General features: G+C 29.5%; 1 protein-coding gene across 3 annotated transcripts in view; it reads right to left on the reverse strand.

Annotated features, from left to right (window-relative positions):
- LOC109594870 (uncharacterized) overlaps positions 1–22,621 on the reverse strand; it is a 93,364-nt gene that overhangs the window by 61,260 nt on the left and 9,483 nt on the right. The window contains exon 1 of one of the 3 annotated variants that reach the window (XM_020010121.2): positions 1,764–2,171. The exons of the other annotated variants lie outside the window; for them this stretch is intronic. Within the exon in view, the coding sequence (XP_019865680.1) occupies positions 1,764–1,809 (46 nt within the window). The 5' untranslated portion in view covers positions 1,810–2,171. Of the gene's footprint in view, positions 1–1,763; positions 2,172–22,621 lie in introns of those variants that run through there. 3 annotated transcript variants of the gene reach the window in all.

Consider the following 22,621-nt stretch of genomic DNA (forward strand, 5'->3'; position numbering starts at 1 on the left):
AAATCGTGTGTACAGTGAGTGAGTGCACTTTGCACTTGGTGGGTGGCAATGACGAGTTGTTGTGCTTTTCATGGCATTATTGTCGGATGCGATGAATTAATTTCAATTGTGAAAATACGGATTCGTTGAAGTCGACGTCAAAAGACGAAAAATCGTGATTATCTTCAATTGCATGAGTTAGCAAAGAAAAGTATGACATTAACATTTAGTCCCTAAATGATTTTTCCTCCACCTTTTTTGTGGTAATGATTAAATCTGAATAAACACCTCCAACAAGGTCTACTTTTTACGTAGTAAAAAAACTGTAACATGTTGAAGTAGTTTTCTGGTTTTCCCCTTTAAAAAAACCTACACAACTTGTTCAAAAGGATAGAGTATAAACCAGCAATGAGCATAGCAACCTTTAATTGGATCACCTCTATTGTATAAAACACAATTATACACATGTGATGTTCTGTGACGAATCTTCTCGTTCAACCGGTCATTTCAAGTTCATCGCCGCATTTTATTCCCGCCCGCAATTCACACCAACAATTAACTTCAACTTCCTACTTCATTAGCCTTAGAAAATTAATTGGAATAATTATTTGGTTGGATTATTGCTAATGCGCATAAATTTTGAGACATGTTTTTGTCCTGTGACCACAGAAAATTTGCCACTTATAGAGGAGGTAAATAACGAGGAAATACACAAGAACTACATATTAAACATAGGCACCGAGATCAGTAAACATGATGGTGGAAAAAACAAAAATATCTCGCGTGTGGGTGCAAAATAAAAATACATTCAAAAATAATTTTTAGAATAAAAATTTTTATTTATACTTTTTACGAATCACCACAATTTTGTAACCTGTTTGGCATGAACCACATGCATGTCGACAGGCGATTAAAATTGGTACGCTACAATATTTTCAGTTTGTTATTGTAAAAATTAATTTGCATAGAAACTTGTTGAGTCTGACTGTTAAATTTGATACCGGCTCTTTGAAGATGTTTGTAGATTCGGTTGAAATATTCAGAATTCGTTATTTAACAATTTAATTGTTTTTCTACTATAAAATAATTATTGAACTGTATAACTGAAAAAAGTTTATATTTATTACAAGATCATTCGTCACGGTCATAATTATTTTATTAACAACCATCAATAAATTTCTTAAAAAATATTTGTTTATCGCATGAACATTTTCCAAGTTAAATATTTAATTAAATTTACATATCATAAGAATATAAAACGTGTAAAAACGAATTTGTTTAGTTAAATGATAAATCAGTTATCTATATTCTTTGTATAAAGATGTGCCTTTGATAAGTCTACTGCGGGTGGTGTATGTATGCAAGTTACGACTAATAATAGAATTGAATTGAAAGCAGAAGTAAAATAGATCGGAAACTTAGCTATTAGTAACTATAGCTAAATACAGACAGATATATTTATAAATAGAATACATTAAAATAAGTAATATTAATTTAATACTTGCTACAATGTGACAGTCAATTTTATTTTGTTTTTTATGATAATGATAATAAGAACACCTACAATGAGAATTGGAGTATATGTTTCAAACTAACTTAATTTTACAAACTAGTGTGACATTCAAACCGTGTGTAAACAATGCAAGGTACGATAAGGTATGCCTCAGTATCAACAACTATTTAATTTAAATTTTCCTTATATAAAATGTTTTACACCAATAACCACTTAAAATTTACATTTTACTTGAAAAGCCCTTAGTATTAATAATTGAATTTCGACTCACCAGGGCTATATTCGTAATATCCCTTCGCACAGTTTGGCGAACACATGTCTACTCACTCCACAAACTACAAAACACTTATGCAATAACCAAAAGTGAATCAAACTTAAAGGAGCCAAAACGAAGAACCTCAAATACAGCCATGTGCACCAAACATACTAAATTCACCCAACAGGCAAAAGGCGCTCGAAAAATCGTCGTCGGTCCTCAATTTAAACTGCCGGAAGATTAATTAATCCCAATTAATCCTGCCGTAGTCACTGGGTACCGGCCAATGGACTAGCTTTTGGTTCGGTGGAGTTGCGTACACTAAAAGCTCGTCGGTGCGGCTTGGCGGCTTTATCCGTTGGTGGTGAGTCGTCCCGCGGTTCGTTTGCGGCGAGATGAAGTTACAAAATAGGTGGTCAGCACCTTCGCGGTGTATAGTCGAATGAGTAGTCGGCGTGCAGGTGACCGGCGCAGCCGCAGGTACCACGTTGTGGTGCCCCGGTGTGTGTCTTCCTCGGGCGTGAGGTCACTATTTACATTATCGTTTGCGTCTTTGACATTGCCGATATTGAATTAGGCGATGCGACGCTGCTACGGTCGCGCCAAATGTATCCGCGACGCCTTCGCTACGTGAAAGCTTCGCGGGATGATGACGAACTAATCGCGTTTAGTTCGTCATCATGATTTGATCACATTTGAGGCAAATTGCTTTGTATCACTGGTGTAAATGATACCATAGTTAAATAACATTCATTCTTGATTTGTATAACTTTTTATGCTTGACTTTGATATTTTTGAACTTTTTAACTGATACAGTTTATACACATCTGTTTTAAAGACAATAAAGAGACAGATATTTTTAAGGAATAATCACTAAAGTAATACAGTCCAAAACCACCAGTACCTGTGTTTCTGGTACTAAATAATATAGTATTTAAATTTTAAGTCAAGTTCAGATTCAAATTCAGATACCAGATTCAAATTTAAATGCAACTTCAAATTCAAATTCAAATTCAAATTCAATTTCAAAATTCAATTTCAAAATTCAAATTCAAATTCAAATTCAAATTCAAATTCAAATTCAAAATCTTTTAAATTTAAGTATAAAACATGGTCCTATTATTACACCAGAAAAAGTACGGAACAATATACCCCTACCGGTAAATATTGAATACGCGTCATAATAAAAACGACATTGTGACCAGCTATTACTAATTACATCGGTTGATAAACGTTAATGAACACAGCTCAAACAACACAATGGATTCAGTGTCATTAAAAAGTCGACCTCTCCACGTTTTGTTTGTCGGCTCAGCCTTAAAAGGGTGTTAATTCACTTAACGTGTCTTAATTTCCGTGTTTTCTTACTGCCGGACTGTTAATCATGATTTTTATACCTGCGATAATGAGACTCGAAGGGTCTTTAGTTAATATACTTTAAGAATACATTTGATTTACATTTAATTGAAACACTCAAATTGTACTTTGAGAATTGTTGTGTTGTGTTCCCCACAATTATGTTAAATTATATTTATTATTGGGCAACAGATATAAGTGTCCAATTATAGGACAAATTTAATCACATACATACTAACTGCAAATATAATTTATATAGAGAAAAGAAGTTTAAATTAAAAAATCTCAAATAAGATTCCTTCACAAAATTATACATATTTTACGTACCATAGTCTTAAATATTTATTTACGACAAAAATAAATGTAAAATGTGTTATTTTTGGATGCACATAATAGACAAAATTTTCTTATTAAAAAAGTAAATATTTGTTACTGCACATCTTAATGCTTTTAGCGCTTGTCTATAATTAATTTGACACACAATTTTTTAAATTAGACTTTAAAAAAATTACTAGCTTGAAACAACAAATTTACATAAGTTTTTTAACAGTTAACAAACAGTCATAAAAATAGTATGTTATCATCTACCAAAGCCATGATCAAAATAATAAATTAGAATGTTATCTTGTTAAATAATCTTGTCGGTGTAAAGTCACAATAAATTAAAAATGTTGTACGATCGTGATAACAATACATTTTTGGTCACAAATGCAGTACCCTTCGCCAAAGATAAATACAACAAACCATGAACTAAATACATCGCTCAGTTTTAGCTTAATTACTCAGCTAAATAATACATCCACCAACGATGACTGTTATGTTTTGTAATATTTATTATATATTATTCATTATATTAATAAATCTAACAGAGTTAACTCCCTTCTAAACAAACACGGACTTTAGACCAATCAAAGATTATGGGTTTTCTGTGGACACTAGAACTAGTTTAGAAGGTGTTCTAACGAAAATATTTATTGACGCACGAGGGAAAGCAATCGTAATTATTAAGATAATAACTCTCGGATTAACGTACGTAAAATGTTTTCTTGTAAACAATTAAATATTTAAATAATATACTTTTAAATACACAATTAGAGTCATACATTTCTACTCATTAAATCATACATATATTTAATCGTTGCTATATTAGACGATGCTCTAGCAAATTTGTATCTAAAAGTCAAATTGCTTTCTTACTAATGAGCACAACCAATATTGAGTTGCTTAATTAAAACCTTCCTAATGAACTTTTATGTTTAATTAAATAAAATTATTTAATTTCTAATTGGAACATTAATAAATAATGATGTTTTCGTATTGGAATGACGAAGCAAGAAAAAATGTATAAAGCGTGACTAAGCTGACAGATTTGTATAATTAAAAAATTATATATATTTATAAGACTTATAAAAATTGTACCAGGCATTTCCAAAAAATCATTTGCTTTGAATAAAGAAAATTAAAAAGATGCTTGTAAATAATTAACTGACAATGATATGTCGTTTCAGATTAGATATATCAAGGAAGTCTACACACCCAAAAGATTGGCAAACGTGAAATTAGCATTTTGCAAAAGCATCGTTAAAAATATCTATTTGCATAGAATAAGCTAGCATAACTCGAACAATTGCTGACATTATAATTTAAGTAATAGGCACACATGCTTGCTGCTAATACTTACTAAACACCTCATGTTAGTTCTTACCTGTAACAAATAAACAATTTTTTACAAAACTTGTACATGCTTATCTCGGAAATACAATCGGACTTTGCACCATGCTTTTAATTCTTATTCAGTGCATATTTATTACCAAATAAACACATCGCCATGTAATTCAGTTCACGTCCACTCATACGTACAATTTCAAAAATGTATGTCAATAAAAATAGGTATTTACAGTAAAGATTCTGAAAATTGAATTATTCCGAATTAACCCCCACGGAAACAAGCACTAAGATATTCAAAGCACATTCAAAGGTAAATTCATCGACCGATTGTTCACATTTGATTTGTATATTATGGTGGGTATGATAGCCATAAATGAACGAAATAAATGGTTTGAAGAATATTAATTCGGATGTATGAACTAGCGTTCTTGGATTTAGAAGGTGTTACGAAGAAAAAATTTCAAGTTAGCACAATGACTTGTTGACGGAAGTGTGTTTTGAGATTAGTCAGAAACGACAGTTGGAATTAGGTAAATTTGTTATAATTGTACATTAATTTTTTGACCAAAGTCCAGAGAATATTTAATAAAAATAATGGAATTAACATTTTTCTGTCCTTATGTACAACTTAAATTGTTCAAGAAGCGATAAATTTTCCTTATTTGTTTAATAATTAACATATGTGTGTCGCCACTTATTATAACCAACTATTTTGTTGGATAAATTATACTATATTTACCATTGTACTCCAGAATCTCAAATAGTCAAGGCATACATAAACATATACATCAATAAATTGTGACACTGAAAAACAAGGAAACAAACCGATAATATTTAAATAAGTAAATCAATGCACAAGTGGAATTTCATAAATTATTATTCAAGGCCCAGAAATTAGTGCTTCGAACCTATATTTACACAAAGGAAACACATATTAGCCAAGGTATTTAAAATCTTCACAATAAAATTACAAGATAAATCTGTGAGACCATTAATCGATTTGCAAAACAAATAAACATACTAGCTTTAACATACTTCAACTTAAATTCTTCAAGTAAATGCATAACGTAGGCAATAAATTACAATAAATCTTTAAGGTTAAATGAATATATGATTCCAAAGGATTTCGACATATGAATGCAACTGTTTTTGGAATAATTGTCTGTAGTGTAAATTAATGAAATCCATGATGATGTTCTGGTAAAATTTATATTAGTTAAAATTAAAAAATCAAAAAAAAAAAATAGCAGTAATAAATAAAAGTGAGTCATCATATTGAATTTAAAATTTCCCAGTTTTTGGAACAAGTGCTAACATGTGTTGAGTTATGTGAAATTAATGTTTAATTAATTAATTCCAAGTATAGAGAATATCGATGTTTTTCTTTAACAAAAAACTTCCATAGGATATCCTGGGTGGAAACCAACTGCGTATTACAGTTATGATCACGATTTAATATCATCAATTATTAACATAAATATTTCATTAAAAATATAATTACACATATAAACATCGTTTAATATTACCCGGTGTTAAGTATTTATTTACACGTTTAAATTAAAACTTCATGCGCACTTAAGCGGGCGCCTTTCAAAACACACTTTTATTTCATTAAAACGTACACGACGAATATAAAATCACGTAAAAGCTAATTACAGTTCAAATAAACCCACAACAGTTTCATTACCCCATTAAATGTATGACAATTATTTACCTGACCGATTATACCGATCCGAAAAATATTTATTTATACGTCACAGTTTTAACACAAATTTAATAATTAAAATGCATATAATAACCATGTGCTTGTAATTAACAAACTGCTGAAACATGTCGGTATGTATGTATTTTTTCGTTAAGACGAGTTTATTAAATGTATATGTAAATTAGCGTATATAAGTAATACAGCACGATTTATTATCGTATTTTTATATTGTTGTTTTATGGTAAGATTGAAAGCCGCATTTTCGTTAGCCCTGCTAAAATTATCAGTGATGTATTATGTGAAAGTAAATATTACAAAAACAAGTCAGGAAGATTTGCCGATACGATCGGTTCGTGAAAGTTAGATTATTTTTATTTTGTTTGCCGCTTATGGCTCGCCAAATTTTGCGAAATATCAGGGCTGTCGAATGCAAATCGCCGCACGGGGGTCAATTTCAAGAACGGCGATCTCGGATTATTTTATCGGATTCATAAATTCAATTGTGACGGCAGCGAAAAATTTAAAAATCATCAGTATTTTTAACAAATCGCCGAACGAGACCTCGACAAATCAGCGAGACCTCTCAAAGTCGTATCTTTACTGGAATAAACAATGAACCGGGTAATTATGGCTGTTGAAAATTTGTGAATTTTCTTTCAGACTGCATACAATGAAACTTAACACCTAGTTAGATCATTTGCAATTTTAATTTATACGCGGAGCACTTAAGCAATTAAGATGCAATTAAGTAAAAGCTGCCATTATGTAAAAAATTTAAATTGAGACTCTTTCCCGGTAACGATACGAATTGCCGATGATTTTGCTAGCGATTTATTCTTATCCGGGTTTATTTCCACACTAAGTTTTCTTATATATTTTTTTATTGTTAATCACATCAACCACTTAAGGGTTATTAGCGAATATGTGTATGTATAAATAGTTTTATATTATATCTTATTATACATTTGAATATTTTTTAGGCAGTGTTTTAGGCTAGTAACTGATAAAATTTCCTGAATAGTGTTGAGAATGTTGTTTTCTGTTCTTTTTCTCGGAATTGTTCACATTCGGTCAGTATATATTTTACAGTTAGTCGACTATGGCAGATCTGGAAAAATGGTGGTTCTTCGGCGCTTAGTGTGTGTTTTGTATGGCCAATTCTAAGACGGGTTATTATAATCCGTTCTTTTCTTGTCATCGGTTCTCTAGAAGTGCTAAGGACGTGACGTTTAATTTCATTCAATTTCGTTGAAGGGTTTCCCAATTTTTTTGCCATAGACGTACAGCTGCATTTTTAATTTTGTTTTTTGTATCTGCCAGTGTTACCTTATTTTCTTGTTGGACTTCTTCTGAGGTAATGGCCTTTTGGCGGCATTATCCACGATTTCGTTACCTACGGTGCCTATGTGCGAAGTTATATGACGTATAACTCTGTGGTGTATATAGAGGTGTCAGGTGAGAGCTTAAAAATATATTGAAAATCTCTACAAATAAATGCGGCGTCTACGTCTTTGATGCATTGGTGTATACATGCATGTAATTACTGTATTTGGCTGTGATAGACTTAGACTCATTTATGACTCCTTTATGTTTGTTTTCATTTTTGTCCCATTTTGTAAGACTTGTTTCGTTTGGAGCGAGGCCGGTTATCCAAGGTGGTTACATATTTGTTAGTGTTTAAAATTTTGTGGTAGTTCTTTCAAGTCTAACTCATCTTTGTTTTTTCCTGTATTCTCTTTCCAAAGGTGGGGCTAAGCCTTGGTTTGTTGGTAAAAGTTTTGTGAAATCTTGTGGTAGTTGCTGTTGTAGAATTTGGGTGGCGTTTCGCTGATGTAATCGTAGTAGCATATTTAAGTAATTGTATTTGTCTTCTTAATTTGAGTGGTGGTTCGTTGGCTTCACTAAGAATACTTTCGATAGGACTTGTATAAGAAGCTCTTGTCACTATACTCAAAGCCTCAGTCTGTATATTTTGTATTATTCGATGTAATTCCTGGCCCTGCCTTGTTCTTATGAGACTCTGATATATGTGTAGTAGACTTTATTTATCAGTACTCCAGTTATTTTTGCTTAACCATCTCAAAACGTTAATTCCTTGTTGAGTCACTTTTCTTAACGATTTACAGTATGTTTCCCATTTGATTTTGTTTTTAAAAACAACTCCAAGGAATTTGATGTTTTTGACTAATTCTATGTTAGATCCATTAGTTACTAGATTTAATTTGTGTTGGGTATTTTTTCTACTGAAAAGAATAGCCTTTGTTTTTTCTGGACGAATAGTAAGTCCTGTTTGTCTTGATCAGTGTTCGAGATGGTGGATGGAAGTTTGTATATGAGTACCTATTGTATGGATGTTGACAGCTCTTGCATATATAACCAGGTCATTTGCGAATAGTCTGACTTGAGTTGGAAATTCTATATTTTTAACTATATCATTTATCAATATTAAGAATAAGGTTACATTTCATGACAGATCCTTTTCTTTGAGATTTGTGTGTCTGTGTCAAAAAATACAGCTACACACATTTGATTGTTTGCGAAGGATTCTTAGATTGTTTACATTAGTACATTAATTATCTCTTATATTATTTATTTATAATTTATTAATCGTTACATTATTTGAAAATATTTTCATACTCTTTCCTTGCACACAACATAAGTGAGTTTTTTACTGATAGTATTGTTACATTAAAGAAAGATATGTTAATTACACACATTTTCGCCTGTTTGAACAATAAGTTGAAGTTTCTTCTGGCAAACAATATTTATAAAAGTCAAGACTGATTTTGAAGGTCATATAAAGAATTGTGCAAGAAATTTTCCATAATAATTACCTATCAAGATAATAAACAACAGCTCACAAATTAATCAAATTCGTGAAAAGTTTACCCAATGACGAGCTTCTTTAGTCAATAGAAAAGGCATTTTGCTTCTTCAAGACAACGAAAGTCCACATATGGTAATAGAGACTCATAGGAACCTTTAAAATGTGATACAGATAGTGTCTTTTATTTAAATTTTGACACCATTCAGTTATTTATGTAATAACGGACTTATTACAGAAGAGAAACTTAAAACTTAAGGAATCTAATTTTATTTTTGATACACGGCAAAAGTTTAAATTACTTTTCCGATATTTAATGGATTCAAAACTACATTTTGTAAATATTAAACTTTTTCAGTAGTTTTCATTATTAATTGAATTAAGTTAATTTAAAATTGGGTTATTTTCTGTACAACAACAATATTACAATTCATTTCTGATGATTTTTTTTCCAATAAATCCAGGTAAAATAACATACCATGACTTGCCCATTCTCCGCATCATTATCCGGTAATCAAATTTTATGCAAGCGGCCATAGCCGCTGGTAAAACACCAACTAGGGGCCAATTACCAATTTTCGTTGCATATTCGTATTCTGTAACAACATTAGCCGTGCATGAGCCAACTTTGTTTTCAATACTGATTGTTTATTATGCAGCTGAAGATAAAAAAGTGAAATTATTGTGCAACACAAATGTAATTAGTTACAAGTGTTGAATTTGAAATTATAAGAAATGGTTTATTTTTAATATGCGTTGTGTCATCGTGTAATAGGTTTGCAAATTAGATGTAATTTGTATAAACATTCGCCTTGGACAAGTCACACTGTTCTGGAACAAGTCGAATGTTTTTTAGCAGCGCAGTCGGGAAATTCTTGGTCATCTGCATAACCTGTTATGTATCGGTTGAAACGATAAAAATTTAATCAGTAACATTTGTTTATTGCTCTGTGGAAATATTAATTAGTGCCCTCGATTATAAATGTGGGGAGTCCCGATATTAACCTTCTGGTTGCGATTTAATTCGGTGACACGAAATGTATTACGAATTAAATGTTAATGAACCTTTTATTTAATTATTGTTTATATCATACTAAGCGAAGAAAAGAGCAGTAATATGTAATAAAAAATAATGCAGTGATGGAATTGTACAACAATAAATAGTCAATGTCAATGTTCAATCAGTTATTACTTTACTGAACTTTGAATACGGAATTTTTTCCTTTAGTAATGGTCTTACAATCATATTTTAGTTGGAATATTTCAATTAATCTATTAAGTAGTGGCAATGAAATTACAAAATTATGTTAATTAAAAACTTGAAAAGTTTCTGAATCACTCAATAATTTTGGTATTAAATGCCAAAGTTTAAAGGTTACAGACCAACAGCCATTTTGATGCTAACTATTTTTTAACTGTTCCTAGGTAATTTTTAGATGTAGAGTCCAAAATAGCCATTAAATTTCATCTATCCGATTTAGTTTTTGATGTTATATTTATTGTTTAATTTTTTTGTATTTGTCACCTTATTACTCTATTTGTTTCAACTACCAGTTATTAAAAATTTCCTTTTAAATGACGTTCTAGCAAAGAATTTTCTTGGGCTGTCCAAGAATAGTTGATCATCATCTCCAGATTATTTTCTTGACAGGAAAATTCAGTAATTTTATCTCTTTTATAATAAAATGTAATATTTGTGTATGGATAAAGTAGTTACTTTTCGTTTATTCTGAATGAAAATAATTTAAGTAAGACTCTTTTGTACGATTCAGGTTTCTTCTAAGATCATTCAATTCATCATCTTGAGGAATCGGATGCTGATGTTTATGAAGCATTTTCTGGTAGCACAGGTATACCGCTGAAGGATAGAGTGAGTATTTCTTACTACTAACTTTACGTGGCAAATATAGTGATGATCCAAGATTTATCCTAACCTTCCAAATGAACGTCGAGTTCTAGAAAAATTATACCAAAAATTTATTTACATATCTATGTCTTATAGATGTCACATATAAATTCAATTGTTTCTTTTCAGACAGAAAAAAAATTAATTAATTAATTAATTTTATTGTATCAATGAAAAATTCAGTTCAGAATGTAGCAATCATACAAAATCATCCTGTCATTTAACACTGTTGTAGTTCCCTTCACAATAAATTCAAACTTATTATTAGACACATTTCAGTTGATTTATGTCGTATGTGACCCTCAGAAGGAAAATAAAAATTCGCATGTCAGGAACTGGATCGTTATAATAAAATCATTCCAGGAAATGTAGTATTAGACGACATTACTTTATTGTCGTGGACACAACATCCGGACAATAGGCGGAAACAATGCGCGAAGAGTGAAACCAGTAGACGCATTTCATGGCGTTAATGAATGACCAAACACTTTCACTCATAACTGTATCGGGTCAATTCTAAGATGCGCCAGATAGACGAATCGTGTTTTCCTAGTTCGCATTTTCCTTTTTTCGTTGCGCAACCGACCGATTGAGGACTGTTACAAAAGTCCAACGCTGAATTGAAGTAAATAAAGCCGCAAATCGGTCTGTTTGTTTTTTCAATGCTTCAGCACTCGTGATATAATCGCAGCATAATTCGGCCTTAGATCTAGGTAACACAAATGGTTACACATTGTCCGGAACAACATTCATTATCATTCTATATTTATAATTTGTTGGTATCATTGAAGTTTATTGTACCTACACGCTGTGCATAGAAATTGGTAGTTATTGGTCCCATTAAACACTGGTTCGTTAATCAATATAAAAGTTTAATGACAGTCTACGCCTACGAGTTTTCTTTCGAATATGCCCTTCCAAAATAAAATAAAAAAAAGAAAACAAATTTATAATGATTATGATTAAAAACAACTTTCTTTCAAATGTTCACTTTCTATTTTCGTTGACGTTTGTTAAAATTTGTGTTAAAGATATACAATTCCGACTTGTATTCGATTTTAATGGGAGATTTTATGGGACTGCAATTTCTTTATTGATGATTAAAACGTTCTACTTTTTATTTTATATAAATTAATCATTTTTAGTACTAAATAAAGTAAAGTAGATCACTGTAGCTTATCAAGAAAGCCATTCAATATTGGAGAATGAAATGAGAGATTCCATTAAGAAAACCATTTCCCATTTTTTTTTCTTAACTATAACTTACCAGAATGCCAGTATGTTTAATAAAAGGAAATTTGTTGTAATAAAATGCGGCATATATTCTTTAAAAACAAAATTAAAAAATTACTTCTATTAATATTTAATATTTAAATAAGCTTTTGGAAAAAATTATAATGTATATGTTTGATGGTTGAATAAAAATAAATCCATAGTACTGTATTTTATTTTTATTTAACAATTTTTATCAGGTACATATATATTAATTTTTATGTATTAATTTATTGGAATTTGTTATAAATAAATATAATCCGGAAGAAATGATAAAAATAATGTTAAATTATAAAGGATTATTGCATAAAAATTAAAAAACACCAATAACCAGCAAAATAATAAAAATAACCATAAATCACCAAAAATGAAAAAAAATCAGGATAACAAAAAATCTGGTATTACTGCCTCCGGCTCTAATGACATCTCTCATTCTATGTGGGAAGCTCCTTCTAAGATTTCTAACGTAGTTCATATGCAAATTTTCACATTCATCATTTGAAAACTCTCTCAGTTCATCAAGACTGTCTGGATCGAATTTACGGGTTCTCATACATCTCTGGTTTAGATCTGGACTATTTCCTGGTTAATCTAAAACTTGAATTCCAAACTCTCGCAGATAGTCTACAATTATTCTGGCAACATGAGGGCGTGCATAAGGACAAAATTGTCGCCTATAACAGGGAACATTTTCTTCAAGAACAATGTTATCACGGTATGCGCAAACATGTACCACCCCATATCATAATAGAGTGACCTCCACGATTTCGGGTTCCTCTAATGTTGCACTGAGCAAATCTTCGGATCTGTACACTGGAATGTGTTTACCAGATCCGAAAAGTGAAAATCTGAACTTATCCGTAAGAATGATATTAACCCAGTTCTGAATATTCCAATTAATGTGTCATCTTCCAAACATTATTCGTGCTACAGGATAACCTATTCCTAACGGAATTAACGGATATTTGAACATTACGGACCCTGGACAAATCGTTTTGCAGTTGCTGAGCTGTAACATAGGCATAGTAAACCTTGGACGACCAGGAACTGGCATTCTAGTGTACTCTCCTGTTTCTCTAAATCGTTTTACAACCCTTGAAACACTGGATTAGTAGATTTCCATCAAATCTGCCACATATTGCTGCCATCAGATGTTAAACTGCTTATTATTTCTTTAAAATGGCGTTGTGAACTTAAATTAACAAATATCAATCAATGTAAATTTACTGTACATTTATTTCAAAATTAAAATAAAATTTTTCACAGTATTTTTATTTTGTTTTTTGTTCGATTTTTTATTTTCTTTATACTCCAGAATTTAAAAGAGTCTTTATCTTAAGAAAATCATACACAAATATAAAAAAGATTTAAGTAAGAATTATAATTAAATTTTAATCTTTTATTTCTATAATATAATGTAGTGTATAATGTAGGAATAATAACAATAATAATAATAAATTATAGGGAAGGAAATTTCCTAATGCCATTAAATGCAAACTTATGCGACTTAAAATAAAATCATCTCTGTATCAATTAAATAAGGGTAAAATGCTGCACATATCATATTATCCTGTAACACATTTATCAACTTTAAACTGTTAATTTAATGAACAAATTGCAATCGAGAAAACATCGTATTGTGACTTACTTTTGTTTAAACAATTTTATCAAATTTACAAATTTTAATTTTTATATACTAGTTTATTGGAATATGTTTTAGATAAACAAATATACTTAAGAATAATGATTAAAAAAATAGCGTTAACATAATAAATTTCCTAATGTCCTAAATGCAAATTAAAATGAAAAATACATATTATTAACATTAACAACAAATTTTTAATGTAATGAAAAAATTACTAGAAGAAAACATCTATTCAATAAATTAATAATTGCGTTTATTTTTTTTTAATGTTTACTATTTTACAAATGTTACACCGTTTCTTTGCCAATAAATAATTTTATGGCAGCTTAAAATTGTTTGCCAAAGACAAACATCAAACATTCGTTCATGTTGAAATAAAAGAAATAACAAATAAAAATAATATTACTCAGATATAACATTCCTCCTCAGACGCGCGTAAAAACTGTTGATTATTTACATAAATTCTGAACAACCACTGGATATTACATAACACTGTAATCACATTAAAGCATAATGTCAGTAAAAGCGAAAGTCCTCTAAACAATTAAAAACTTTCTTTGGTGTAAGTTCCATCCGCACAAATATATGTGTGCCAAAATTAAATTGAAGAAATTAAAACACACTTTTTACGGGTAATTAGACGTCTCCTCACGAAACGATGATTTCTATTTATTTTTATTACAAATTCTTTAATATACACAATTAATTAAAGTACTACGTGTTCTTATTACGGACAATTAACTGGTTTCTACTAAATTACCCGGTTTAGTAAACAAGAGAACGAATAAATATTTTTTTAATTTGGGTATGTCGCATTTTTTGTGCAAAACGTGATGCAATATTATTATTGACGTGACGAAATTGGGGTTTTATTAGGGTAATGTACTTCTTTTTGTTTGTTTGTTTGTTTGTTTGTTTGTTAATTTCTTGATGTTAAATTCGATTTTATTTTTTTTAAGGTAATCACTTAAACAACAAAAGTCTGTCTCCACAGTTCAGTCATAATGAAACAACAGCTTTAATTAAACAGTAAATTCAGTACAATTTCACCCAGTTTATTACGGTCTCAAATAATTTTAAATTAAATCATTGACTGATGATTGTGTTGCGCAAAGTCGGTCGATTTTAATGACATTCAGATCTAGGAATTCCAAAGGATTACAGTTGTAACTGTCGCCATTTTGAGCCCGTCATCAATATTTATCAATTCGAAATGTAATTGGGGCGAGCGTGTTTTTATCCGTGCGTCGCCGTTTCACCTTTAAAATTTTTAAATCGGCACACGTGCAGTCGTTTTATAATCGTAAACGATTGAATCGCTTAATTCACGTGGCTGGAAAATATCTGCATACGATTATGTTATCTCGGGACGACCGAACGGCTCAGTTTATTATATAAAATGACATCATGCGAATGTTTTACGGAAGATATGTGAATAGGAGTGCGTAAAGAAACTGGTTAAAATGAGTAAACCGGCGTTGCAGGCATGTGTTGTTTCCCTGCAATTATCCGTAAATAATTGGTTTCCTGACCTGTAATGATTAATTGGCAGGCAAATCGATAAATGCATAATTACCGTCGAGGAAATAATATTGCTCAATACTTACTATAGAGAGTGCCGAATCGACAAAGCAGGACCTGCCATAACTTTATTTAAATGTCCGTACAATCTATGTTTATGTGTGTTTATTTAGGCTACCATTTTTGTTCGTGCGGTTTCGACTGCATTGTTGTGCATTCACCGAAAGTCCAATTAAAAGTAAACGATGGGAATTTATTACTCATAGCGGTTTGAGCTTATTACACGGTATGTGATTTATTTATGTGAAGAGGATCATGAACTTGTTCGATGTGAACACATGCAAACACCATTTAATTTCTATGGATATTTATTTAATTTACTTTAATTCATTTTTTATTACCCTATTACAATAATCATACAAATAAATAAATCATATTTTAATCATATATAATTTTAAGCAACATATAATTTTCAGTTAATTAAGTCTCTGCAAATTGAATAATTTTCACAGTTAATATAAAAATTACAAATCATTACAATTAAAAAAAGTTTGTTAAAATTGGACAAAAAAATACAAATTTTATAAGGGTATCCCGCTTTCATTTGAGTCACACTGTATATTTTATTTATCACACGTATTTGCATGTATTTTTTGATATTATTATTATATTATATTATTTATTATTATTTAAGTAAGATAAATAAATTATATTTGTGTAAATAAATATTTTGATCAGTCATCCTAATAAATACGAGAGATAAAGTAAAATGAAATAAATATTTATAATCAACGTCAGTTATAAATGAAGTGTAAAAAAAAATCTGTTAAATCTGATTATTAACTGATTATTAAACAGTAGAAAATCTTTTATTTTTCTTCTTTTTAATCTTTTATTTTTCTTCTTTTAATCTTCAAAATTAAATATTTATAGTTTGCAAGAGACATTAAATAATAATTTAAAAAATTTATACATTTATTACACTCATACTGTCTACATTTATTACACTCATAATTAATTTTATAGAAAATAAAAATGTAAAGGAATATTAAGAAAGACAATTTCTAAGTTTTAAAAAACAATATTTGTCTTCAATTGTTATATGTTGTTTATAATAATTTATAATTAAAAGTAAAAGTTAAGTACTACTGTCAATTTCACTTTATACTTTTAATATATATATCGTTTACTTATTCATAATTTATAATAATTAACAGTAAAACATAAATAAAAGTCAGTAACATCGTTTTGTCAACTGATTATTAAATGATATAAAATAATTCTCCTAAGAAAAGAATATTTTCCCTCATATTATATATATATATATATTTTGACATCATTTGTTATCAATGTTATAATCAATAATAATTAAAAGTAAAATGTGAATTAAATGGTATAAGATAGATAAAATTAGTTTTTTCAATTTTTAAAATAAAATAAGAAGTTTGCAAATTGTTTTATGAATTATTTTCACAATAATTGCCTAAATAACTTAACCTGTACTTAAAACATCAAATTTATGTAATTACTTAAAATAAATATTAAGAAACAAATTTTAAACAATGTATTTTGTGGTAAATTTTTCAATTACCTACCAATTAAATGTCGATCTCAAGTATAAGAAGAAGATATACGACTGTTTATTAAGTAAGTATATAGTAACCATAGTATATAGTATATAGTAAAACATAAAAAATATATTCATTATTAAATAAATGTAAAATTGTCTCATAAATTACATAATTTAGTTCTATCTAAACAAGGACTACAGTTTACAGTTGATATTATCCCACTGACCAGGAAAACAGTATACTTAAAAATAAATAACTCATTATAAATTATGCATTTTATGCTTTTTGTTTCCATTATAAACAATTATATTCAAGTTTATCCGGAACAAGGTATTTTGTTTGCACTTTGCATTGGTATGTCCGGAAACAACGTTAATTCGACCGCATTTGTATGCGCCTGTATATTTGCCGAGTTTATTGTTTACGTGTCTACTAGGAAATAATTATTTTAATAAAAATTGAATATATTATGCGCATATCATAAACCAGCAACTGAAAACTGTTCGATTAACACCTACGTGTTTATCTCGATACCGAACAATGCCCAAGATGTAAATATTTTTTTTCCATTAATTTAGATTCACCCTTGAGTTTTCAGGACAAGCAAGACAAGCCTGGAATTGTATATTGTAGAAAAATCCTTGAGTGCCACACATAAATATAATTGTGAGCAACGAGTGAATCATACTGAGTATGGTAATCGTCAAATTAATAATAATTTTCATCCGTGAAGTCAGCGAATCGGCCCGCGAAAAGCGTAGCGTAAATTGACATGTTCCAGCCTACTACACTAAATTATGATTTTTTTCCGAGAGAAAGTAATACGGTTGAGTCGTGGTCACGCCTTAACTGCAAACCTTGACTCCTTTAATATGATGATTTAATATAGGCGACTGCTGCATTTGATAATTGCTTATAAAACTGCTACTCATACATTTCATTAAATTAATTTTCAAGTCAACATTACTGAGAAAACAATTTATTAATTATTTATAACGTGTATAATTGATCGTACAACTTAATCAGTATCTTAAACATGTCCAATAAGATCCACTAAGTTCCTAAAATTAACAAATAACAGTTTCATTAACTAGGCACCTGATAGACGATTATATAATTCGAGACATTGCATAAATTTCTGTTGGTATTTACGGGTGGAAGATGATCAGTCAGTCAATCATCATTATAAAAACACTGTCGACATTTTTAATTAATATTTGTCTTCCAAATTAAGTTTTGCATGGGTTGGCAATTACATAAGTAACCAAAAATTGTATACCTACAAGTTTTATTATCCACACACACGCGAATACTTTCTACAAAATTAAAATGATTTTTTTTGGTCAACTGCAAGGTTAAAAAGGTGAAGTGTCTTCGGTTTATCAAAACGAGTTTTTTATGAACAAGTCTGCTAAGTGTATTTAACTATAAAAACTGCTGATAAATAGCGGGCGAATAAATAAATAAAAAATGATTGTACAAATTCTTCGCATTTCTTTCTTTTATTGCTTAACAATTTAAAGGAATGAACGTAGTCGGTTTTATTTAACACACGGAAATCTCAATGAAATATTTAATCCACTTAACAATTTTTATATTCAATAGAAAATATTTAAAGTTAAGGTCATCCGGTTAAATCGGAAGTAAATTTAATTTGAATTGGAAGTAACGATAACACTTTATGGATATACGGATTACCTAAGGTAAATTGGGAGGGTCTTAATTTAAGGTGACCCAGTATAACATATACATAATAAACTTATATATACAATTTGTAAAGTAAATGTAAAAACAAATTTTTATATTCTTTTTAAGTACGATTCAATTAAACTTTCTTAATTTGTTTAATATTAAATCTTAAATTAAAATTTCTTATTTTTTTGAGAATATACAAAAGAAGCGCATCCACCATTTTTGAAACAAGAAAATTATATACACTTTTATTATCTCCAAAATTTTGGTATCATAGTTTAAGTAAATTATGCCTCTTTATTACTACGTTTAATAAGATCTAAATTTTTGATTTTGTAAAATTATTCAATAAGGTTTTGATAATTTCTATCACAAAAATTACAAAGACAATAGTAAAATAAATCACAAAATGTTCTAGTTAATTAGCTGGAAATATAAATGAAGTGGTGCTTTTTGAATTTTTGTGCTAATGGTTATAAATGATTTACAAAATAAAAACAGCAAGCAAAGTAAAAGTATTACTAATTGCAAATAAAATTTGTCGGCTATAATTTATTTTATTAATATTATGTAAGAAACTAAAAAAGCATTCTCACTTATTTTGTATTGATCTTTTTAGAAAAAAATATTACAGCTTTTATTTATGTTTAGCATTTTCATCGACAAAAAAATATTGTTTTATATTTTATATTTTTTTAAAAATATATTTATCGCACAGTAGTAAATAAAATTGAATAAAATACACATTGACCATTTTCCTTTCTACAATGCAACAAAAATTATTGCGTTCACTTCTATAATATCAATAAAAATATTATGAGCAATAAATTTTTCTGCGTAAATGTGTGCCAAGAAAATTGACCACAACTTATTGACAACAAAAACCTTTATATCATAATATGAAGGCAACATTTAAACCCACAAAACATTGACATAAATATAACATGACCGAAATCCTTGCAAAACGTTCCCGACTGTCGCAGTACATCACACTCACTCCCATTAGACGCTGTTTAATTGTTTTATTTCCATTTAAATTATCCGAACGGTCTAACGTCCATAAATTAAATAATCACAAAAGGCAATTTCTATACGAAATTATATAAACAGTCGCAGGGAATAATCGTCTGAAGGTTAATGATTTAGACAATAAATTGAGTGACAATGAGGATATATTAAATTACGGACAATTGTCGCAACAATCATTCAATGATAACGTGTTGGCAATAAAGAGCGGTGGCAAAATTTCCTGCATACGAAAGAGTGCAAAGCGAATGACGGACGGGACGGAATATGCGAATGTCATATGTGATTGTGCCGATCTGATTCATTGGTTAATGATCTTGTCAAACGTCGCTTAAGGTTGAGACGAATAAACTCTACAATTATTTCGGCAATCTTTATTTAAGCTTTTGCTAAAAGCATGAGGTATCCAATAAATGTCAATTTTGCGATATTTATATATTTTGAGGTCAAGTAAGACTAAAAATGTTGGCTCAAATGGAGTAAAACCTAGCAATTGGTTAAGTCTGGAACTTAATTTGAGTATCCTTGAACAATTGGTTGGTGATAGTTGATATGTGACATGGGGCATTATCTTATTGTAATTTTACTTTCTCCAAGCTTGTGTTACCATACATTTTGATTAAGAGTTATTCACAAATGTTTAACTGACTTAAAATTCCATATTATATTATCTTCTCCATATTTCACACTGGCCACAACTTATTTTAAAAGATACTTCTCACCAATTTGGCGGTGCCTCGTATGATAAGTAAGGTGTTCTAAACACCTAAAGATTTACAAAGTAAATTTATTTTATATTATATAAAAAGTATACATAAGTATACTGTTATTTAAACGAGTAAAATTTTCTTCATGATTTCTTAACGAATTGGCCAATTTAATTATGCAATTTATATATTAGAAACAATAAATAACACGTCGGTGCTTCATACTTTTGGGCATGTGATTATTTGTGATTTCTAAAAGATCAGCAGTTCAATGACCGAATACATGTTTTTAATTTATCATTTGTCATATCTGCACAAAAAAAAAATGAATCCGATCAAACAACCGACAATCACATAATCCACACAACTTGAAATTGTTTATAAGCTTAGAACATGTTTATATTCAACTGGATGATTTTTATTCAATAATGTCAAATTAGAAAATGAAATGCTAATAATCGTGGGATATTGAACTTAAAAAGAGTTTCTAAACGTATGTCGGGTTATCCACGCAAAACGTTTGAGGTTCACTATCATCGTAGTCGCTCACATTTCCGAAACCCATCATCAGTTGAGGTGTGGGTCAATTATCGGGTTCAATTGTTATCAATTTCACTTTTACTTCGACGTCACGGTCATCACTATTAATTACGACGACCAAGTTCACGTTTTGAGTCGTTTCAAATCACCTGATGACATTAGAATGTGCTCAATTATACACGCATACACATGACGTTTTCTTATCGTTATTTTATAGGGTTTTTATGCAAATAGATAAATTAAATCTGAAAAACTGATTGGAATCGGTGCATTATCTGTGTGTCTAATTATTGAGTTTTTTAATAACAGGTATCAATATCGGCACGTTCTGATTTATGAACAATTGATAAACCAGACGAGAAACGATTATGTAGGTATAGTTTGTAAGTGTACCAGTCTGATTTGATAACGGAGGTCAAGCTAGTAAACTGATATAATTAGTACTTTAAAATTTTTGATAAACGACATATTGTGACGCTCGATCGTCGCCGCGAGTTCACGTAAATAACTTTGTTACGAAAAAGTCAAGGCCACATTTAACTGAACACATTAATTTTAAATCAATGTACGAATTATTGAAATTAAATCCTTCAACTCGCATTCATTAAACACGCCGGCTATTTAAATCGATAAAAATGTATTTAATTGTTGATTTTGTAGACCTATAATTTGTTTTCAATTATGAATTTGAAATTTTAATTGAATTAATAATTATTATTTTCATCCATTCCATTGTATTAATGATTAATTAAACACTGAAATTGCTTATGACTCATTTAGATTTAATTTGAAGAGTATTTTATTAAAAATCTGCATAAAAGTGTGTCAACTAAAATGTATGTAAAAAGTAATTATTATAAACTCTCTACCCATGAAAGTTAAGAAGATATCAAGAAATTCAACATCTAATAAATTTAATAGCACAGATACATTTGCATATTTTCACATCAAATAAAAATATCTAAAAATTAATAATTCTCTCCAGTTTTCTACTATCAAAAACATATTTTAGAGAAGCTGTGTAAGCTGTGACTCATTTAAATTGGAGATACCCCGTAACTTTCGTATTTATAACTCGATTTTAATGAATGATACTGATAGACAATAAAAATATTTCAGCATGCCAAGAAAACTGTTTGCTCATCGACAGAACTTTATTATACTACTTTTCAATGTCAAAATTTAAAAAAAAAATTGTTTGTATTATGGCATATTTTATGAAATAAAAAAATAGATCTCTACTGAATTTAGTATCCACAATGGTTAAATACTACATTGCATAAACAAATGGAGCCCATTAATATACATGTTACAGATTTAAAATTAAAATTTGTCTTCTGAGTATAAATAGAGCAGAATAAATATGAAGAATATCTGAAAATAACAAATACTAACTTATGATGATAAACAGTTTTCCAAGTCATCACTAAAGAGTAAAAC

The sequence above is a fragment of the Aethina tumida genome, chromosome 3, assembly GCF_024364675.1.
Source record: "Aethina tumida isolate Nest 87 chromosome 3, icAetTumi1.1, whole genome shotgun sequence".
NCBI classification, from domain to species: domain Eukaryota; kingdom Metazoa; phylum Arthropoda; class Insecta; order Coleoptera; family Nitidulidae; genus Aethina; species Aethina tumida.